The 23,959-nt window shown below is 46.5% G+C and overlaps 1 protein-coding gene across 3 annotated transcripts in view; it reads right to left on the bottom strand.

Annotated features, from left to right (window-relative positions):
• LOC141095327 (beta-galactoside alpha-2,6-sialyltransferase 1-like) overlaps positions 1-23,959 on the bottom strand; it is a 194,495-nt gene that overhangs the window by 3,393 nt on the left and 167,143 nt on the right. For all 3 annotated transcript variants that reach the window (XM_073581298.1, XM_073581299.1, XM_073581297.1), the window contains one exon: positions 1,581-1,755. In XM_073581298.1, the coding sequence (XP_073437399.1) occupies positions 1,581-1,755 (175 nt within the window). The remainder of the gene's footprint in view (positions 1-1,580; positions 1,756-23,959) is intronic.

The raw sequence follows: 23,959 nt of genomic DNA, 5'->3' as shown, positions 1-23,959 counted from the left end.
ATTGTACAGAGATGTGCCAGTTTTGTTGTACTCGAGCCTCCTCAGCTGATCAGTGAGAGTGCCAAGAGTTGGATCCTTACTGATCAGATATTGATAATGAGTCTGACCTATCGTAAGATTAACTCCTTCACTACATGCGGTGTACATGTACGGTGCAAGTTAGACGCTGGTGTTTGGAGATGAGACTACCACAAACCTGGTAACTGATGGCTGTGTGTTGCCCCTAACAATCATGGGTTGAGTGGAGCAAGGGGAACATCATTCAATGCACCCATTGATGCGCCCGTAACGTGTTTGCGGGTCGCGGATCATTTGCCATGACAACCGAGGGTATACTCAAGACCTCCGTGCTTAACATTTAAGAAAAATATATAAAGTGCTCTCAGTGAGAGAAACAAAATAGGAATCTTGTGGGTATGATACCTTTCAATGGCTAACAAATATATAGTAAATATTGTTACAAAGCAAGCTTTCGGGACTGCTTATGTCCCTTCATCAAGCTGATATCAAGGGATATGAAGGGACATAAGCAGTCCCGAAAGCTTGCTTTGTAACAACATTCACTATTATTTGTTAGCCATTGAAAGGTATCATACCCACAAGATTCCTATTTTGTTTCTCTCACTGAGAGCACTTTATATATTTTTTTCTACTGGCTAACACGGTACCAAACCACTTTTTTCGTTTTAACATTTAAGAGTTCCTTTGAAATCCTGCCTGTGGCCAGGCTTCAAAGGAGACCATGATTTCTGCCATATACAACAATGCTGTGACATTTCTGTATATAGTACAAGTGATCAGACAATCGCAGCTTCAAATCCCCTAAGGGAACTATTAAGAACAATGAAAACTAAAAATTAAAAAAGTTTTAAAATATATGAAAAAAATCACCTCCCATTTACCCCATTAAAAAATTTTACTAAAAAAAATTGCTTCTTTCAGAAAAGTCCGATCTATTAATATATAAAAATAATTAACCAGATCAGTAAACACCATAAACAAAATAAATTCAAGGATGAAAAAATTACGCTTTTTTGGTCTCTTCAATTCCATAAAAAATGCTGTAACAAGTGATCAAAATTCACAGCTATCCTAAAATGGTACTAATAAAAAACATTGTCTCGCCCCAAGGAAAAAAGCCATCCCATAGCTCCATTAAATGAAAATTGAAAATGGTATGGGTCTTGGAAAATGACGACACAACCCCCCAAAAATTGTTTTACAATTTTTTTTCACTGCTAAAATAATTTTAAAAAAAACTAGACATGTTGAGTATCGCTGTAATTGTTAGAATTGTGTTTTTTCACAATTTCTCACCAACTAGATTTTTTTCTGGTTTTCAGTACATTATGTGGTAAAAAGAATGCTGCGATTCAAAACTTAATTCTCGTCCTGCAAATAACAAGCCCAAATACGGGAAGTCTATGTGGAAAGAAAAATAAAAGGTATTGCTCTGGGAAGAAGGGGAGGATAAAACGAACAAGCAAAAATGGAAATTGACTCGTCAAGGTGTTTAAACCCTGGAAAATCCTCTTAAAATAGGACTATGATCATACACACAATTATTTATGGATGCTCACCAATTGACCCTGATGATGGAGGATTTGGATGGATTAATTCTGGAGAGTTCTCTTGAATTATGTTCCACAGCTGCCAAAGCATTTGTGGCTTCAGGATATAAAACGGCTGCTCGGGATTCGCCAATCGATATTTTTTATATGGTTCAAGGAATTTAAATTCCGGCTTCTTATACCACTGAGGGGAGAAATGGGACAATAAAGATAAGATGTGGATATAACATAACACAGCTCACAGCTCAATGACTTTACTTAGACATGTGGAATCATGTTTGCTTGGTACCGGCCTCTCCATATTGCACCTATTCGTGGATGTAAATTCTTTGGAAGTGAAGAATGAGACTTTTCATGCCAATCATTAACCATTGCTGCTGATTACAAGCAGATCAAACATGATAAGGCTTGATAAAAGTGGCCAAGAATAGATGCAGTATATACTGCAGGTTCATTATTTTGCCCAAACAGCTACTTTTGCAGTAACATCCCTTTTTTCATCCTTGCCCACCTTTACCTTCAGATATAATAACACTAGTGATATCATATTTCATATTTTGACAAGCGAAAAATGTCATCATCTTCACAAATGCAGTGTAGCTCCTTCATTCACAAGAGGATCAAATATAGGAAACATACTGCGTTTTCTTGGAGAAGCCCTGCTTCTTGGAGAGAATTCAGATAACCTTCTTTGGAGTGTACCTAGAAGAATTGATGCCATTTTGAAGGCAAAGCATGTTCATGTCAAATAATGGTTTGATTCCGATTTCTCTTTTGTTCATTCACTGCATTTTTTCAATTGTTAAAAAATAAACTATTAACACTATCATTTTGTAAAACATTCTTACTATGCAGCATTTTTTCTACATCTGCCTAAAACTTTTACACAGTGCCATATACTGTTTTGTTTTCCTTTTTGCACCTTGTACAAACAGGGACGTGGCTACCCCTTTTTTCGTTTGGGTATTCTGTCTATATAGCTTTCAATGGGCAGGTGTCTGAACAGTCAATTCTGGATCCTGCTCCTGCCCCGTATATATTGAGATCTGCTAGAGATAGGTCAGTCTCAGTTGCGTACACCTTGTAGCAGTGGGATCACTTGTACATATTTTTACTCAAAACAAGTACCCGATGTTTACGTGTACTATTGCTATTTATTTTCTACATGCTCAGTTTGTTTTTATCTTAGATTTTGTCTTTTAGGTGGACTCAGTGTGAATGTGTACCTACTCCTTGCACATATACCAGCATATGTTCTAGCTCATTTATTTGACTTTATAACCTAAAACAAAAATGCTTTATTATAACTTTTCGATGTGTTTATAAAAATATGGAATGAACATGATTTTTGGAAAAGTTGTCCATGGATATACATTGGCATGTAAAAATTTGGTCACCTCTGTAAAAGATGACACATTTCCTTTGCATTTTAGGCAAGAAAAATATATTGCCATCTTTTGTGGCACCCCTGAGGCTCAGTCGCCACAGAGGTACTGCACCTCCTCCTGAGGTGTGGTATTCCACCATCCAGGTAAGGTGGAAACTCCTGCCCACGCTCCAACACCTGCACCCCACACCACAAAGTAGTGTAGCAAAGCACCTTCGGCGGCTCCCTGCTTGGAACACGAATCGTGCTGGGAGGTGGGTGGAGTCAGATTACATTACAAAGAGCAGGAAGAGTTTAGGACAACAGTTAGTTGAGTCAGTCAGTTGGTTAGTGACTTGGAGAGAAGAAGATCCCTGGAGAGAGGGATAGATGGATGGAAGTGCTGCAGCAGATCCCAGTGACCTGGGTCTGCTGGCATGGGAAAGGAAGAAAGAGAGCAACATAGACTGAAAGCCTGATTCTCCATAAGAAAGAAAAGACTAGTACGGAACGTGAGGAGTAAAAGGGAACAGAGGACGTGGGTTAGAAGAGAACCCTTCCTAGAAGTTCCAAGCGCAAGGCCAGGACCCGGTCCCTGAGGTTGTATGGATACTAATGGTCCTGCAGCAGACACCGGAGGAATAGAAGTTGTCACCACTTTATTCCCACACAAGACTTGGGGGCACAACAGCAACTGGATAGTGAGCCGGGACTTAGTAGCAAGAAGTCCCCCGAAGCAGGCTACAGCTGTCTGCCGTACAAGTAGAGTTCATAAGAACATCGGACAGGAGGAACTCCGGTGTAACTCAGTACTAGGAGTACTTCATTTAAAGGCGCTATAAGAGGAGGCGTTCAGAAAGGCACATGTTGGCGGAATGTTGGAAAGGAGTATTCCATCTGGCCTGGAGGTTGACTGAGTCCCTTACCCGGACGACACGGCACGGAGGCAGGCACCTGTTTGCACAACAGACTGTGAGTAAAGCTTTGGAACTACATGCCCTGGTGTCGTCCACTTATTCCTGCGCCAACCTGCCCAGCACTGCTACATCCCTTGCTCCTGACACTACACCATCTACGTGTCACTTCACCTACTCTGCCCTGGGACTACAGCCCTGCCTGTGGAGGGCTATAACATCACTGCTGCACCACACCATCTGTCCCAGAGGATCTGTCTGCAGCGTCGGCTTACATCTTCATTGCCAAACACCACAGGTGGCGTCACAACTTACACATTGACACTGAACATTTACAATGGGTGCCCAGGGCCACGGGTCGGGTTCAAGCTACCGTGACATCTCCCATTGAGGACCATCGGGCCCGGTACCGAGTACCCCACTGCCCTGGGTGTGAGGGCGTCCCATTTTTACATTTTAAAATTACAAAAAGGAAAATGGGCCAATGCAAAAGTTTGGGCACCCTGCATGGTTAGCATCTAATAACACAGCTTGTAAATGCTTTTTGCGGCCAGACAAGAGTTCTTGTTTGAGGGATTTTCATCCATTCTTCCTTGGAAAATTCTTCCAGGTCTGTGAGATTCCTGGGTCGTCTTGCATGCACTGCTATTTTGAGGTCTAGCCACAGATTTTCATTGATATTCAGATCAGGGGACTGTGAGGGCCTTTATATAACCTTTATTTTGCACCTTTTGAGGTAGTCTATCGTGGATTTTGACAAGTTTTCAGTGTCATTATCCATTTGTAGAAGCCATTCTCTTTCCAACTTCACCTTTTTTACAGATGGTGTTATATTTGCAAGAATTTGTTGAAATATCATTGAATTCATTCTTCCCTCTACCCATCAAATATTCCCTGTGCCATTGACAGCAAGGCAACCCCAAATCATGATTGATCCACACCTATGTTTAATGGTTGGCGAGATGTTCTTTTCCTGAAATTCTGTGCCCTTTTTTCTCTACCATTGATCACTGTAGCCAAATAATTCTATTTTATCCTCATCGGTCTACAGAACTTGATTTTAAAATGCATCACAGGCTTGTTTCATTGTTCTTTTGCATACTTCTGATGCTGAATTTTAAGTAAGGATGCAGGAGAGGATATCTTCTGAAGACTCTTCCATGAAGGCCATATTTGTGCAGGTGTCTCTGAACAGAAGAACAATGTACCACAACTCCAGAGTCTGCTAAATCTTTCTGAAGGTATTTTGCAGTCAAGCAGAGGTTCTGAATTTGCCTCTCTAGCAATCCTATGAGTATCTCTCACTGAAAGTTTGCTTGGTTTTCTGGACCTTATCTTGACCTTCACTGTTACTGTTAACTGCCATTTCTTAATTACATTTCAAACTAAGGAAAGGGCAAGTTGAAAATGTTTTGGTATCTTCTTATAGCCTTTCCTGTCTTGTGGGCCTCTACCATTTTCACTTTCAGAGTTCTAGGAAGCTGCTTAGAAGAATCCATGGCTGTTCTTTAGAGTTGAGCGAAACGGGTCGGTAAAATTCAAAAATAGCCAACTTTAGCTAAAGTCAGGTTTCGCCGATCGAAACCCGACCATAGCGTGAGGTCGGCCATGAGGTCGCCGATCAGAGCGCCAAAGTCGCGTTTCAAATAATGTTTCCAGCGCCTTTTCTCAGCCAATGATGGAGGACGCACACTGTGGGCAACACGATGACATCCGCAGCGGCCACCACCATCTTAGAGAAGGGCATTGAAGTGATTGTCTGGCTTTGTGTGGTGTCACAGTGGGTATAAAAGGCCGTGACCGCCGACCGCCATCTTACTTCTGCCGATCTTACAATAGGGAGAGGTGCTGCTGCTGCTGCTGATTCTGAATAGGGAGAGCGTTAGGCAGGGAAGAAGAAAAAAAAATTGCTTCTGCTGCTAGCGCTTTTCACTGTACAGTTAGTGTGCAGTGAAAGGGGAGGATTTTTGTTCTGTGCAGCAGCGCTGGTGGTGATTAGGCTGCCTTTTAAGTCTACCTGCATTGCTGTGTGAACACTGCTGTTCAAACTACTTTTTTCAAAGCACTCGAACTTTCATTATTTTATTCTGGTGAGTTACTGAGCATTCATTTTTCCACACACCGTATAGCGATGTACACTCCTGACACACTACCGTGTATCGGCTGGTATCACAGACAAATAGAAGCTATCTGGGTGTGACTCTGGAAAAACAAGCCGAGGAGTTTTTCCATTTTTCCAGACCTACACCTTATAGAGCTGTCCACTTTTCAAACAGTTTCGTATATCTGTTGTTTGATTACGGTCAAATGCAGACAGAGACAGCGTGTGTCAGTCCGTATACAAATAGACGGAGATTGACAATTTTCCATTCAGACACCGTATAGCGGTGTACGCTCCTCACACACTACCGTGTGCCGCCTTGTATCACGGACAAATAGAAGCTATCTGTGTGTGACTCTGGAAAAACAAGCCAAGGAGATTTTCTATTTTTCCAGACATACAGCTGTCCGCTTTACAAACAGTTTCATATATCTGCTGTTTGATCACGGTCAAAACTAGACAGAGACAGCGTGTGTCAGTCCGTATACAAATAGACGGAGATTGACAATTTTCCATACACACACCGTATAGAGCTGTCCGATTCTCAAACAGTATTGTATATCTGCCGTTAGCATTATAGTCACATCTATACAGAGTCAGCGTGTGTGTGTGACACTCCATAAAGACATAAACGGAGATTGTTAGTTACACAAAAAACGTATACAGCTGTACACTTCTGATACAGTTCCGTATATCTACTTGTTGGATTACGGTCAAATACATACTGTGAAAGCGTCTGTGACTAACAAAATATATACGTAGATTTAATTTTTTTAATACACCTGGTATTTTTGGTACATTTTCCCAAATATGAGGAAGTATGGTGGAAGAGGCCGCGGACGTGGGCAGGGGGGCGCAGCTGGTACTGATGGTGGTGGTGCATCGGCTGGTTCTGGCAAAAGAACAATAGCAGCTAAGGCAGGAGGTATTGAGCCTGCATCATCCTCTGACCCAAGAAGGCCTGTAAGGTTGCCTTTTCTTGGAGTAGGAAAAACGCTTTTAAAGCTGGAGCATCAGGAACAAGTTTTGGCGTACATTGCCGAAACAGGCACCAGCTCTATTGCCTCCTCTTCTGAAGGTTCGAAACCTGCAAGCACGGAGTCGTCAGTGCAGGGTTCTGGTCAGGAAAAACACCTTTCCTTGTGTCCTTCACCTCCACCAAAAGTTAAGGATGCAGCACCCCACACTTCAGATTACTCTATGGAGCTGTTTTCACATACCATGCCAGGGTTATCCAGTCAAATCCTGAATTTTCTAGTCCAAGATGAATCTGACATGGAGTGCACTGATGCAGAGCCACTGCTAGATGATTCTGCTGGTACATTGACCCAGAGCACTACAAGAGGGGGGGGCACTGCTAGACCTAATATTAACCAACAGGCCAGACCGCATATCAAATGTAAGGGTTGAGGGTCACTTGGGTAATAGTGATCACAAATTAATAAGTTTTCATGTATCCTTTAATAAGATGTGTAGTAGAGGGGTTACAAGGACACTAAACTTCAGGAAGGCAAATTTCCAACGGATGAGAGATGATCTTGGTGCAATTAACTGGGACATAAAAATACACAAAGAAAATGGGAGACATTTATTAGCATCCTGAATAGGACCTGTGCAAAATATATACCATATAGGAATAAACATGCTAGAAATAGGAGGAAACTACTATGACTAAATAGAGCTGTAAGGCTAGTTTCACATTTGCACTTTTGAGCGCAGCGACGGCCTGCGCACGGCCGCCGCTAAGCCCCGCCCCTGCCGGTAGTTCCGCCTACCGGCGCATGACGCTGCATGCGTCCTGCGTCCCCAATCTTTATCACTGGGGGTGCAGGCCGTGCGCAGTATGCGTTTGGCGGCGCATGCGTCCCTTTCACAGTGCGCCAAGCGCAACCAAACTGCAGCAGGTTGCGTTTGGCATTTAGAGAATTAAAGCAAGTAGGTAGTGATGAGGCATTAAATAAATACAGAAAATTAAATAAATTCTGTAAAAAGCAAATCAAAACAGCAAAGATTGAGACAGAGAGACTCAATGCCAGAGAAAGTAAAAATAATCCCAAAATATTCTTTAACTACATAAATAGTAAGAAGCTAAAAATGATAGTGTTGGCCCCCTTAAAAATAGTCTGGGTGAAATGGTGGATGAGGATGAGGAAAAAGCCAATATGCTAAATGACTTTTTTTCAACAGTATTTACACAAGAAAATCCCATGACGGATAACATGATCAGGGATTAAAATTCTCCATTAAATGTCACCTGCTTAACCAATCCATCAGGAAGTATGGCGGCGTCTAAAAATCACTAAAATTGACAAATCCCGGGGCCCGGAAGGGATACACCCCCGAGAACTGCAGGAATTAAGCACAGTCATAGATAGACCATTATTTTTAATCTTTAAAGATTCCATAATAACAGAGTCTGTACCACAGGACTAGCATATACCAAATGTGGTGCCAATATTCAAAAAGGGGGCAAAAACTGAACTTGGAAATTATAGGCCAGTAAATTTAACCTCAACTGTGGGTAAAATCCTGGAGGGTTTTCTAAGAGTTACTACTGTATACTGGAGTATCTGGAGACAAATAACCTCATGACCCAATATCAACATGGGTTTACGAGGAACCATTGTTGTCAGACTAATCTGATAAGCTTTTATGAAGAGGTAATTTCTGGACTGAACCAAGGGAATGCAGTGGATGTGGTGTACATGGACTTTTCAAAAGCTTTTGATACGGTGCCACACAAAAGGTTGATACATAAAATGAGAACAATGGGGATAGGGGAAAATATGTGTAGGTGGGTTAAGAGCTGGCTCAGGGATAGGAAACAAAGGGTGGTTATTAATGGAGCACACTCGGACTGGGTCACGGTTAGCAGTGGGGTACCACAGGAGTCAGTTTTGGGCCCGCTTCTTTTTAACATATTTATTAAAGACCTTGTAGGGGGCATAGAGAGTAGAATATCAATATTTGCAGATGACACTAAACTCTGCAGGGTAATCAATACAGAGGAGGACAATTTTATATTACAGGAGGATTTATGCAAACTAGAAGCTTGGGCTGATAAATGGCAAATGAGCTTTAATGGGGATAAATGTAAGGTCATGCACTTGGGTAGAACGAACAAGATGTATAATTATGTGCTTAATTGTAAAACACTGGGCAAAACTGTCACTGAAAAAGACCTGGGAGTATGGGTGGACGACAAACTCACATTTAGTGGCCAGTGTCAGGGAGCTGCTGCAAAGGCAACTAAAATAATGGGATGTATTAAAAGAGGCATAGATGCTCATGAGGAGAACATAATTTTACCTCTACAAGTCATTAGTGCGACCACACTTAGAATACTGTGTACAGTTCTGGTCTCCGGTGTATAAGAAAGACATAGCTGAACTGGAGCAGGTGCAGAGAAGAGCGACCAAGGTTATTAGGGAACTAGGGGGTCTGCAATACCAAGACAGGTTATTACACTTGGGGTTATTTAGTTTGGAAAATCGAAGGCTTAGGGGTGATATTATTACAATGTATAAATATATGCGAGGACAATACAAAGACCTTTCTAATGATCTTTTTACTCTTAGACCTGTGACGGAGACAAGGGGGCATCCTCTACGTCTGGAGGAAGAAGGTTTAAGCATACTCACAGACGCGGATTCTTTACTGTAAGAGCAGTGAGACTATGGAACTCTCTGCCATATGATGTAATGAGTGATTCCCTAATAAAATTTAAGAAGGGACTGGATGCCTTTCTTGAAAAATATATTACAGGGTATATACACTAGTTTCCTTAATATTGCGTTGATCCAGGGAGCTAGTCTGATTGCCGTATGTGGAGTCAGGAAGGAATTTTTTTCCCCAATGTGAAGCTTACTGTTTGCCACATGGGGTTTTTTGCCTTCCTCTGGATCAACATGTTAGGGCAAGTTAGGAGAGGATATGGGTTGAACTAGATGGACTTAAAGTCTTCCTTCAACCTTAATAACTATGTTACTAAGTTATATTGCCCTCGCAGTCTATTGAGCCAGAATCTGACCCTGATGAAACTCAGGTGCCCCTTCCCGCATACTATACCACCTTACACGGTGATACAGAGGAAGGTAAAGAGGAAGGTGCAGATGACTTTAAAGAGGAGGTGATGGATGACCCAGTTCTTGACCAGGATTGGCATCCACTGGGGGAGGAGGGTGGCGCTGGCAATAGTTCAGATAAGGAGAAGGATCCAAGCAGGCATTGACATCGCAGCAGCGGTTATCTGGCAGGCCCGTAGCTGTCCAAAAACGTGGACCAAAAACAAAGAGTTGTAGGACAGCTTGGCCAGATGGTCAACTTAGCACAGCGTGCAAGGCCAGAAAATGTATACCATAGTAGGAAGAGTGCAGTGTGGCACTTCTTTGTCCAACATCCTACTGATGAGTCAAAGGTTACCAGTAAGAAGTGCGGAAGGACCTTTAGCCGAGGTAAAAAACTCAGAAATTTGAATACCAGTTGCATGCTTAGATATTTAATCAACATGCACTTGCAAGCGTGGACAGACTACAAAATCTCGAGTAGCACATGTGCACCTGCTCTGACTGAAGGTAGCCAGCAATGCTCCATCGCTTCCCCCACTGTAAGACCACCGCCACCAGCACTAAATGTGGAGGTGTCGTCGCAAGGCCAAAGCACTCAGGGAATCACAATGGTTTTGCAACACAACACTGAATCTAGGCCATCACCACCAATACCATCACCAACCCCCTCTCACTCCGTCCGGTCCACCGCTACTTCCCCTATATACAGCTCTCCAGTCCAGCTCACCCTACCAGACACTCTGAGTAGGACAAGAAAGTACTCATCCTCTCATCCGCGTACACTGTGTTTGAATGCCTACATTGCCAAACTAATCTCATTAGAGATGATGCCCTACCGTTTGGTTGAAAGCAAAGCTTTCCGCGAGCTCATGGCTTATGCTGTCCCACTCTATGACCTACCCAGTCGGCACTTCTTTTCTCGAAAAGCCATCCTTGCCCTCCACCGGCATGTGAAAGACCGCATTGTCCATGCACTAAAACGGTCAGAGAGTTGAAAGGTGCACCTCACAACAGATGCATGAACCAGTAGGCATGGCCAGGGCCATTACGTGTCCATCACTGCGCACTGGGTTAATATGGTGGATGCAGGCTCCACAGGGGACAGTGGCGGTGGAACATTGCTGCCTGACCCACGGTATAGGAAACAGTTGGCTGTAGGCTTTCGACCCCCTCCTCCTCCATCAGTGAAAGCTCGTCCACAGAGCGCAGTCGCACGAGCACTCCATCCGCAGCTGGCAAGTGTTGCACACGAGGTGTCCCACTATCGAACAGGTAGTGGCAAACGTCAGCAGGCTGTGTTAAAGATGATGTCTTTGAGCAACAACAGACACACCGCGGAGGTACTGGCCGACAACTTGCAGCGACAAACTGAGTCATGGCTGGGCAGTCTACATCTTGAGGCAGGCAAGGTAGTCAGTGATAACGGCCGTAATTTTGTGGCAGCCATAGCCCGTGCAAAACTCACACACATACCTTGCCTGGCTCACACTTTGAACCTTGTGGTGCAGTGCTTTCTTAATAATTATCTGGAGTTAACACCCCTGCTACATAAGGTGCGAAGACTGTGCTCACACATCCGTCGCTCAAACGTCCACTCCACTCGTATGCAGAAGCTGCAGTGATTGCTCCACCTCCCCAAGAACCGCCTAATCATCGTTGCAACAAGGTGGAGCTCCACCCTGCACATGGTTGAGAGGCTGTGCGAACAGAGGCAGGCTGTAATGCATTTGTGGGAGGATACACGGGCAGGCAGTTTGAGGGAAGCCATGGAATTGTTGGGTGTGCAGTGGTCAAAGCTGAAAGACCTCTGTAAAGTCCTTCAGTGTTTTGAGGAATGCACATGGCTGGTAAGCACAGACGACGCCATCATAAGCATGAGCATCCCACTTATGCGTCTGCTCATGCAAAGTTTGATGCACATTAAGGATCTGGCATCTGCAGCGGAGGAGGAGGGAAGCCTTGATGACAGTCAGCCATTGTCTGATCAGGGAACTGTCCTGGATGAGGTGGAGGAAGAAGAGGAAGAGGAGGAGGAGGATGAGGGGGATGATTATTTTGGGCAGGAGGATGCTTCTCAGGGGCAAGAGAACATGTGGGCATGCCAAGGTCAGGTACAGTGTTTGTGCGTGACTGTAGGGATGTGGATTTGCCAAAAAGTGTTCCTCCACCCAGAAGTGGCAGTGCAGCATTGACACCTGGAACATTGGCCCACATGTGCGATTATACCTTGCGGATCCTAAAAAGGGACCCCCGCATTGCCAAAATGATGAGGGATGATGACTACTAGCTGGCCAGCATCCTCGAGCCACGCTTCAAAGGCAAATTACACAACATCATGCCATAGGAGTACCTAGAGATAATATTGGCTAACAAACAAACAACTCTGGTAAGCCGTTTGTATGAGGCTTTCCCAGCACACAGCAGCAGTGCTGGTTCTCCCATGAGCCGTAGTGGGCACAATGGAAGAGGTGTTCATGGTGCACACAGCCGAAGTGGCGTTGGAGACAGGGGTTTAATGACCATGTTGTGGAATGATTTCTCAAGTACCGCTCACACGACTGCTAATACTGCATCGATTACAAGTGACAGGAGACAGCAGTTGTCAACTATGATTACAAACTACTTCTCCTCCCATATCGATGTTCTCCATCACAGGTCATTCCCCTTTTACTATTGGGCCTCTAAACTGGACACCTGGCCTGAATTGGCACAATATGCCTTAGGAGCTCGCTTGCCCTGCTGCTAGTGTGTTATCTGAAAGAGTCTTCAGTGCTGCTGGATCAATCCTGACAGAAAAAAGGACCCGTCTGTCGACCCAAAATGTTGATAATCTAAACTTCGTTAAAGTGAACCATGCATGGGTTTCAAAGGATTTTGTCCCACCTTCCCCTGATGACACATAGGTTGCCAGAAATTTGGCTCGCTTTTGTCCTCCTCTTCCTCGGACTTGCCCAATTCCGCCCTTTGCAGCAGCTGAATGTCCAGCCAACACATCAACATATGCCATTTTTTAAACCTCCCTAACTGGGCTGCCCCCCCCAAGGGCTGGGGTCAACACCTGGCGCACCCGGGCAAGTGCCGTTGCTCTGACAAGGTGGATGGGCCCACTGATGGCCGACGGCACTGGCAAAGGGCCCCTCATAGTACAATACAGTGTCTCTGATGGTGGGGGGGCCCACTCGCCGTCAGACACACCAGCGTACTATGAGGGGCCCTGTGCAAGTGCCGTCGACCACGAGTGTGCCCCCCCTGCTTGGTCATGGCCACAGCACTTTCACGTTGCAATACTTAGCTCTCCCTGCTCCACTGCTGTGTCGTCTGGGCAGTTAAATCCTTCACAGGGACGGCCACTAGAAATTTGGCGTATTGATCGAGGATGGTTAAGATGTAGCTATGGCCTGTCCTGCTGGCCTCTACCTTCAGATGATCAATGGCTACCATTTGTAATGGACGTCAACTTACAAGCGGATGCAGTGGTGCTTTATGATCACCTTTCACAGTTGTGATAGTCACAGACGTGTGACATTCCTGACACCAATTTTCAATGTCTCCTCTCATGCCAATCCAATAGAATCACCTGTGGCCTGTGGCTTCTGTCTTTTGTAAAGATGAGCGACGTTGCCTTTTTTTCGGGTCTAGTCGGGTTTCATGAAACCCGACTTTCGCAAAAGTCTGGTCGAACGAAATCGGCCGACTATAGGGAAAAGTCGGAGGCCGACTGAAACACGAAACCCAATGCAAGTCAATGGGGAAGCAAAGTCGGCAGGGAGTGGAGGACAGTAAACACACCTACAGTGCCCATTTCAATGCCAAAAACATCAATTCTTATAACTGAAGCTTGTCAACCTTAATTTACTTCCTAATAATAGTTGCGCATTGAAAACTGGGGGTTATTTGGCTAAAGTTGTGGGGGGGTTGGGCTGGCTCCAGGTTTTCGTGTGCCCTGGGCCAAAGAGTATCAGTGCGCCTCTTTAACACATACCACAACTCATGATGCTCCGATACGCCACAGAAATATAGGTATAATACAATGACACATACTTCACTGCTTACATGACATGACTGATCTTTTTTAAATTGTACAATAGCTCAAAAACAGGACAGTATATTACTCCATACAGTGTTATGGCCACCACATTGTGCGCCATACAGAATAATGAGCCCCATATATTTCTCCATACCAAATAATTAGTCACATATAATGTTCCATACAGTATCTGATGAGCTCCACATAATGCTCCATATATAATGGGCCCCTTAGATGCTGCTCCAGTGTCTGATCTGCCCCATTTACATTGCTCCAGTACATGATGGGCCTCATGGATGATGCTCCAGTGTCTGATGGGCTCCAATAATGCTCCATATATAATGGGCCCCATTTGTAATGTTCCAGTGTATAATGTGCCCCTTAGATGCTGCTCCAGTGTCTGATCTGCCCCATTTACATTGCTCCAGTACATGATGGGCTTCATGGATTCATGGATGATGCTCCAGTGTCTGATGGGCTCCAATAATGCTCCATATATAATGGGCCCCATTTGTAATGCTCCAGTGTATATTGTGCCCCTTAGATGCTGCTCCAGTGTCTGATCTGCACCATTTACATTGCTCCAGTACATGATGGGCCTCATGGATGATGCTCCAGTGTATGATGGGCTCTAATAATGCTCCATATATAATGGGCCCCATTTGTAATGATTCAGTGTATAATGTGCCCCTTAGATGCTGCTCCAGTGTGTGATCTGCCCCATTTACATCGCTCCAGTACATGATGGGCCCTATTTTTAATTAACCCAGGCATGGTATGTGAAAAGAGCTCCAGGGAGTAATCTGAGGTGTGTGCTGCCACATCCTTCACTTTTGGTGTGGGTGAAGGACACAAGGAAAGGGGTTGCTCCTGACCAGAAACCTGCAGTTACGACTCAGTGCTTGTATTTTTTACAACTTCAGAATAGGAGGTGATAGAGCTGGAGGCTGTTTCAGCAATGTTAGCCACAAACAGTTCCTGATACTCCAGCTTTAAAAGCAGTCAACCTACTCCCAGAAAAGGGAGCCCTACAGGCCTTCCAGAGCTACACCATGACGCTGGCTCAACACCTCCTGCCTTAGCTGCTATTGTGTTTTTGGCACTACCAGCAGATGCACCACCACCACCTCCATCAGTACCAGGTGGCCCTCCACGCCCACATCCGCGTCCTCTTCCACCATACTTCCTCATGTTTTTGAAAATGGACCCAAAATACAGTCTATGGATAACAGTAAATCTCCGTATATATTTCATGAGGCATACACAGACGCTCACAGGCTCAGTATGGATAACCCAATAAAATAACAAGTTGAAAAAGGGTACAGTATCACCAGATAAAAGGTATATATAGTATATTGTAAACATTTTGATTCTCCGTATACATTTCAGGAGGCAGACACAAACGCTCTCAGGCCCAGTATGGATTACACAAGAATATGAAAAGCTGTAAATGGGTTATGTAACACATGCGTACAGCTGTATACAGTGTTGGGGTAATCTTAAAGTTCCAAATATATTGCCGGAGTAACAGACAGACGTTTACAGGCTCATTATGGATTACATCAGAATCTAAATATCTAAAAAGGTTACTGTATCAGAAGCATTCTGCTGTATACAGTGTTGGCCAAATTGAAAATATCGGTATATATTTCTGTAGTCACCCTCAGACGCTCACTCAGTTTGGTTTTGACCATAATAAAAAATGTTGTAAAAAAGTTCCTGGATAACAAGATAGCAAGTATATATCTTTAGGGGACAATTGAAATCTCTGTATAAATAGTCCCGCAGTCACTCTCAGACGCTTACACAGTATGTATTGGATCGTAATGCTAAATGTCAAACAAAGGTACTGTATAACAAGATACAAGCTGTATCGAGTATAGTGTAAAAATTTGTTTCTCCGATTCACCGTATATATAGAAGGCATAACCCACGCACGCTCACTCACTATGGATGATGCAGGGAAGGTGGACTGACACACAAACCAGACTGTAGTGAAAAGCAGAGGTGTAGCGCAGTGTAGGTGTGAAACCGCTAAGATAAAGAGAAAGGGTACAGTGCTTTAGCTTGCCCATTGGAGGGCAGTGGAGAGTGTAGGAGTGGGACTGAATAACTGTCATTGGTCAGAGAAACTGTTAGGTGATGGTGGGCGGAGTTACCAGAACTGGAAGTATAAAAGGCTGAGGGAAGGTTCTGGAAGAGTCAATCAGCGAAGGGAGCACAGTAAAGATGAAGTTCTGCTGAGGAACTAGAGACAGTGGAAAGGCTCCAGAGAGGACTGACAGTTGAGGCGGTCACAGGGGGTGGGCCAGAGGACGGTAGCCGCAGACGAAGACGGCCAGGGGCTATCATACGGACGGTGTGCTCAGACTGGTGCAGTGCTGTGGTGGTTGGGCCTAGGCCAGCCACAGAGGACACCACGATTATAGTTACAAAGGAAGTGAAGGTACCGGGGACTGTGTACAGAGAAATGTGAAACGGCTGTGGTGAATTGCTGTTGTTGACAGAAGGATGAGCACTAAAAACGGACCTGTTCAATACAAACTCTGTCTCAGTCTCATGTTTGTCTGTGGCAAGAAGAGGGTCCCCCCCACAGTTGGTTATCCTACAGATGATACCTTAATACAAATTTTTGAAACAAGGTACTGTATCAGCACATACCAGGTGTGTCCAGTCTAGGGTTAAATTTCCGTCTATACTTCCGGAGTCAGACACAGACACTCACAGGCTCACTATGTATTACACCAGAATTAAAAAAGTAGAAAAAGAGAAAGGTATTCATAGCATACATCAGTATACAGTGTTGTGGTACTTTTAAATCTTCGTATACATTTCAATCTCAGTAAGCCAGTCAAGAATCTCCGCTACTGGAAACTACATGGATACAAGTATAGACGCAAAGTCGAGTGTTAGCAAAAATTTTGGAATTACTCATCGCGGGGAAACCTTCCGGTAGATGTTGCAGAGGCGATGCAGACCCTCAATTACTGTGTCTGTGGTGAAAGCGAAAAAGGTTCTTTGGATTGCTTTATCGCAGTAGCGAGGATCACATCACCGTTACTCGTCTCCATCAAATTGTGATCACAGGGAGAGATGTACCCATGGTCCTCACTGCCTATCATGATGTGTCTGGTCATTTTTGTTAGGAGTGGCGGAAGGCACTAAAAAAATAAATAATTAAAGTGCCTTCGCCACTCGGGGTCCACCGTGCGGCAGGTGATATGACCGCTGCTAGAGAGGCAGAGCACTATGGTATTAATGTGCACGGGGTTAACTGCACCCGGAGTGCACTGAAGCAAGCCGCAACCTTAAAGCACACAAAAACGCTGTGTCTGTTTAAGCCACAGAACAACAGCGACACGGTAATAAAGGGTCACATGAGCAGTCTTAAATGTCAGAACTACTCAGACAAGACCTACCGTGAAAAAGAGGTGCGAGACGTCGCAACTGCGAACGCTTGAGCAACTGCAATCGCAGCGCGGTGTGAACGGAGCCTCAACGGAGACACCGCGATATCGCTGGCGTGATGCAGGATGCTAGCTGCTGAGACAGGAATAGCTGGAGCGCGCTGGCGCTGCTACTGGCGGCTGCCCAATCACTCACACAATCGTATTATCAGAGGGAAGGGGTTTCTTAATAAGTCAGTCACCAGTCCAAGCATCTGTCACCATACATACAGCAGCAGTGTGAAATTACTAGCGCATGGCATAGCGGTCATGCGCACCTTTTATAGCGTACAGGACCTGCCCGAAATCTCCAGAGCCCTGAGCTAAGCTAATGGAATCAGGAGCAGGACCTGAGCACCTGACCCCTGAACTCCAATGGGAGCTCATTCCAGGAGCATGCTCAGAAACTGGCTGAAAGGACTTAGCCTCTGGAGACAAATGTGAGGATCTGGATCTCTGCATAAGTATGGCAGCACACAGATTCCTAACAATTTTGGCGTGCAAAAGACAGAAGCCACAGGCTGTAGGCGATTCTATTGGATTGGCATGAGAGGACACATTGAAAAATGGTGGCAGGAATGTCACACGTCTGTGACTATCACAAGTGGTGTCCTCCCACCGTCTGAGACACTGTATTGTACTATGAGGGGCCCTGTGCCATTGCCGGTGGCCATCAGTGGGCCTCACCTGTTTAGAGCAACGGCACTTGCCGGGGTGCGCCAGGTCTTGACCCCGGCCGTTGGGGGAGGGGTGGGCAGCCCAGTTAGGGAGGTTTAAAAATTGGCATGCGTAGATGTGTTGGATGGACATTCAGCTGCTGCAAAGGGCATAATTCGGCAAGTCCGAGGAAGAAGAGGTGTGCTTAATGGTGGCGGTGGGTATTACAGTGGGGGTAGCGATGGAGCGTTGTTGGCTACCTTCAGTCGGAGCAGGTGCACATGTGCTACCTGAGGTTTTGTAGTGCGTCCACGCTTGTGTGGCGCCCCTGAGGGTTCAGTCTCCACAGAGGTACTGCACCTCCTCCTGTGGTGTCGTACCCCACCATTCAGGTAAGGTGGAGACTCCTGACCACACTCCAACACCTGCATCCCACACAACATAGTAGTGTAGCAAAGCACCCTTTGGTGGCTCCCTGCTTGGAACACGAAGCGTGCTGGGAGGCGGGTGGAGTTAGTTGCCACCAAAAGAGTGGGAAGAGTTTAGGATTTGGGCAGTCTGACAGAGTCAGAGGAAGAGTGAAGACCCCCTGAGTGGGATGGATGAAGGAAGTGCTGCAGCCGACCTCATTGACCTGGGTCCGCTGGCACAGGAAAGAGACATTGATGGAAAGCCTAACTCTCTCCATAAGAAAGAAGGATTAGTACGGAACGTAAGGAGAGGACTAAGGATTAGGGTTAGAGTAGAACCCTTCTCAAGTTCACAGCGCAAGGCAGGGGTCCGGCCCCCGAGGTTGTTTGGATACTAATGGTCCTGCGACAGACACCGGAGGAATAGAAGTTGTCACCACTTTATTCCCACATAAGACTTGGGGGCACAACAGCAACGATAGTGAGCCAGGACTTGGTAGCAAGGAGTCCCCGAAGCAGGCTACAGCTGTCTGCCATACAAGTAGAGTTCATAGGAACATCTGACAGAAGGAACTCCAGTGGAACTCAGTACTGAGAGTACTTCACTATAGGCGCAAAAGGGAGACGTTCAGAAAAGGCACTTATGTTGGCGGAGTGTTGGAAAGGAGTACTTCATCTTACCTGGGGGTTGGCTGAGCTCCTGACCTGGAGGACACAGCATGGATGCGGGCACCTGTATGCACAACAGAATGTGAGTAAAGCTTTGGAACTACATGCCCTGGTGTCCTCCGCTTATTCCTGCGCCAACCCACTCAGCACTGCTACATCTATATGCTTAACACCACACCGCTCCCCTCACGATCTCCCGACCTACACTGCCCTGGGACTACAGCCCTTCCTGTGGAGGGCTACACCATCATTGATGCACCACACCATCTGTCCCAGAAGATCTGTCTGCAGCGTCGGCTTAACATCTTCGTTGCCGAACACCACAGGTGGCGTCGCGAATCATTCACTAATAAACTTTAAGCATCATCTGCACACTCAACATTTTCCCCTATTACAATGCCCAGGGCCACGGACTGGGTCACAGCTATCGTGACAACTCCCATTGAAATCCACCGGGCCCGGCTCCGAGTACCCCGCCATCCTGGGTGAAGGGCGATCCATTTTTGGCGTCACGAACAGGATAACGAAGCCCGGTGCTACCGGGTTCTGTGTGCCGAAGATTTATTGGACTTAAACATTGTGCAGAATAACCAAATTAATAGACTGTAAAATGAACTCTCAAAATGGCAGCCGGCGTGACAACATGGGTGGTCCTAAGAAAAGAGCGCAAACTGTCCTGGGCCTCCCCTGCCTAAAGTTCTATGCTACAGCAACATGGCCCACCCCCAGAGGGGTTCGTATACTGGCCTGGTATGGAGGAGTAGGAAGAAGACGCCACCCCCAGAAGGAGGAGTGAGAGCCGGCGGTGGGAAAAGAGTCCGGGAAGGAGGAAGAAAGCGAGAACGCCATATTGTGAGGGAAGGAGGCCCGAAGAGCGCGAGGAGGTTGAGCTGAACTTCCCTGGCGCAATGGCTGAAGGCTCCGATCCTGCTTCCATGATGGACCGCCGGCAGCTGGAGGACGAGATTGCCCAGCTGACACACCGCCTGCGGCTGAGACAGGAGGCTCTCTGGACTCTGAACTGGCAGCTTGCGCAGGAGGGGCCTAAACCATCGGTACCTCCATCACCGGTACCCTCACCATCGGTACGTGCCGCCGCTGCTATATCACCGGTACCTACGCCAGCGGTACCTGCACCACCGGTACCCACCGAGGATGCCCTGGTCCTCCCTCCGGCAGCACCTGCGGAATCTGAGGCTGCTGCGATGCCATCGGCAGCGCCTGTCACCATCTCCCTGCTGCAACCGCCGCTGAGCGCCACCTGCTCAGAGGAGTTATCGGAGGGCCCAGGAGCTGAGTAGGAAGAAGCTGGACTCCTGCCTGGACCTAGCACGGCTGCGAACCCGGAGACGCCATTCGCTCCACCACTGTCTCCCGCCTCTGACCAGGCAGCTCAAGTCACCACCGCTGCCACCCGATGCCAGAACCGGAGCCGACAAAACACCACCGGGAAGCTCCAGGTATGACCGCCGCCCCTGTAGTTGGGAAGGCCTCAGGGTGCACCGTTGCTGCAGCGTCCGGGCAGGTTGTGCTGGACCTGGTCTGGGACCGGGATTTGAGTCCCTGGGGGGAACACCTGAATCCCTAGCGGTAGTGCCCCTGTCCACTGTGGGTAGAGGTCGACCCCAAGAGGTGAAGGAGGAGTAAGAGTCCTATTGCCAACAGACCCTCCGCCAGCTGGCAGCCGAGCAGAAATTGTGGGAGCAGCGGAGAATGGCAGTACTGGGCCCTGATATGGACAGAAAGGACAGGGTTCGTGCCGGCCAATACGGTCCCCGGGACTCGGCAGGATGGGGTCAGGTCCTGAATGTTAACCAGGAACAGGGGTTTGGATTTATCTCAGACCCCCAGAGGATCTCTGACCTCTTCTTTAGCAGGAGGAATGTTGAGTCTCACCTCTGTAGGGGACACCCTGCCCGTGACTTGCACCCGGGACAATATATGACCTTCACCCGGCATGAGGGGTTGCGTGGCTGGTACGCCATGAATATGCGCCGCATCCCAGAAGACTTTATTGCGGCCTACAAAAAGGAGAAAGTGTACGTTCCCCCAACAGGACTACCTCCCACTGTGGTAGTTGTTCCTGCAAAAGTCCGGCAGGTCGCGTCCACTGAAGTGCAACACCCCAAGGTACAAGTAGCTGTCCCTGCAGTACCACAGGCAGACGCCCCCAAAATTCCAGCTGACTACCGGCAATTCATTAATCCACCAGGAGGTGGACATCCAAATCTTCTTCCCTGGAAGCAGCCAAGGAAACCAGCTTCCACTACCCCAGGAGAAGACCCCTAATAAAGAGACACTCCAGTAACTGACTAGTTGTAACCCAGGAGGGTATTTGCACCGTAGTGCCTTCTTCTTTGTTATCATGTTTTTCTTTGGTTTTACAAGTTTTTGCCTAGTTGCGTTGGCAGCATATTTTTTTTATTGAACTGCAGAGATCATGGACAATGAATGATCCACAAACTGTGTTGTAAATAGTTGCACCTCTCAAGGTGCCCTCTCTTGGTTTTACATAGATCTTTTATGAATAAGAACTACCTCATCATGGAGCGTAGCTCCAACCCAAGGACACTGCAAGAAATCCCGGCTGGGAGCGGTGTCCAGCACGTGCAAGAATTATTGATGTCTTAATGTGAAGCATTGTATGATGTGTATTATAGAAGTGTTGACAGATTTTATAGAAAGCTTACTGATAGTAGTATTTAGGTATTTGATTAGGAATGGATATTTTATAGAATTTGATAATGTTGAATAAAGATATGAATGCAGGTGACGAACCAGGCATCCGCGGTTGTCACCTATGTCCATCGGAGACAGTAAAAGAAAATGTGGAAGACAAAGAAAAGAAAAATGTGTAGATGATAATAACTGGTAGTGAGTTTACTTCCATAGCACTTTAAAATTAGGTAATTATAGTCTGTTAAGCTGTTTTGCAACGTTCAAGAGTGAGTGCCTCTCACATTGGGAAGTTTAGATAAGTATTGTTTATCAGCATTCAAAAATTTAGTATGTTCCTTTGTTTGTCTAACTTTGTTTCACTTGCAGCCCGCGGACGTGCTGTGTTTAACGGGGGGTATGTGGTGCCCCTGAGGGTTCAGTCGCCACAGAGGTACTGCACCTCCTCCTGTGGTGTGGTACCCCACCATTCAGGTAAGGTGGAGACTCCTGACCACACTCCAACACCTGCATCCCACACAACATAGTAGTGTAGCAAAGCACCCTTTGGTGGCTCCCTGCTTGGAACACGAAGCGTGCTGGGAGGCGGGTGGAGTTAGTTGCCACCAAAAGAGTGGGAAGAGTTTAGGATTTGGGCAGTCTGACAGAGTCAGAGGAAGAGTGAAGATCCCCTGAGTGGGATGGATGAAGGAAGTGCTGCAGCCGACCTCATTGACCTGGGTCCGCTGGCACAGGAAAGAGACATTGATGGAAAGCCTAACTCTCTCCATAAGAAAGAAGGATTAGTACGGAACGTAAGGAGAGGACTAAGGATTAGGGTTAGAGTAGAACCCTTCTCAAGTTCACAGCGCAAGGCAGGGGTCCGGCCCCCGAGGTTGTTTGGATACTAATGGTCCTGCGACAGACACCGGAGGAATAGAAGTTGTCACCACTTTATTCCCACTTAAGACTTGGGGGCACAACAGCAACGATAGTGAGCCAGGACTTGGTAGCAAGGAGTCCCCGAAGCAGGCTACAGCTGTCTGCCATACAAGTAGAGTTCATAGGAACATCTGACAGAAGGAACTCCAGTGTAACTCAGTACTGAGAGTACTTCACTATAGGCGCAAAAGGGAGATGTTCAGAAAAGGCACTTATGTTGGCGGAGTGTTGGAACGGAGTACTTCATCTTACCTGGGGGTTGGCTGAGCTCCTGACCTGGAGGACACAGCATGGATGCGGGCACCTGTATGCACAACAGAATGTGAGTAAATCTTTGGAACTACATGCCCTGGTGTCCTCCGCTTATTCCTGCGCCAACCCACTCAGCACTGCTACATCTATATGCTTAACACCACACCGCTCCCCTCACGATCTCCCGACCTACACTGCCCTGGGACTACAGCCCTTCCTGTGGAGGGCTACACCATCATTGATGCACCACACCATCTGTCCCAGAAGATCTGTCTGCAGCGTCGGCTTAACATCTTCGTTGCCGAACACCACAGGTGGCGTCATGAATCATTCACTAATAAACTTGTGTGGCGCCCCTGAGGGTTCAGTCTCCACAGAGGTACTGCACCTCCTCCTGTGGTGTCGTACCCCACCATTCAGGTAAGGTGGAGACTCCTGACCACACTCCAACACCTGCATCCCACACAACATAGTAGTGTAGCAAAGCACCCTTTGGTGGCTCCCTGCTTGGAACACGAAGCGTGCTGGGAGGCGGGTGGAGTTAGTTACCACCAAAAGAGTGGGAAGAGTTTAGGATTTGGGCAGTCTGACAGAGTCAGAGGAAGAGTGAAGATCCCCTGAGTGGGATGGATGAAGGAAGTGCTGCAGCCGACCTCATTGACCTGGGTCCGCTGGCACAGGAAAGAGACATTGATGGAAAGCCTAACTCTCTCCATAAGAAAGAAGGATTAGTACGGAACGTAAGGAGAGGAGGACTGTTGTGAGTTCATTTTCCCCTTCACCTTTGATGTCTGATGAACTCCCTCTGCTAGTGAAGAGGTAGTGAAATTGATTGGGATGGGAAGAACCTGTTATCTGAACAGGTGGAGTGTGATTGGACAT

The sequence above is a fragment of the Dendrobates tinctorius genome, unplaced genomic scaffold, assembly GCF_039654945.1.
Source record: "Dendrobates tinctorius isolate UK_male_01 unplaced genomic scaffold, ASM3965494v1 ptg000069l, whole genome shotgun sequence".
Lineage (NCBI taxonomy): Eukaryota > Metazoa > Chordata > Amphibia > Anura > Dendrobatidae > Dendrobates > Dendrobates tinctorius.
This window is presented reverse-complemented; position numbering and strand designations above follow the sequence as displayed.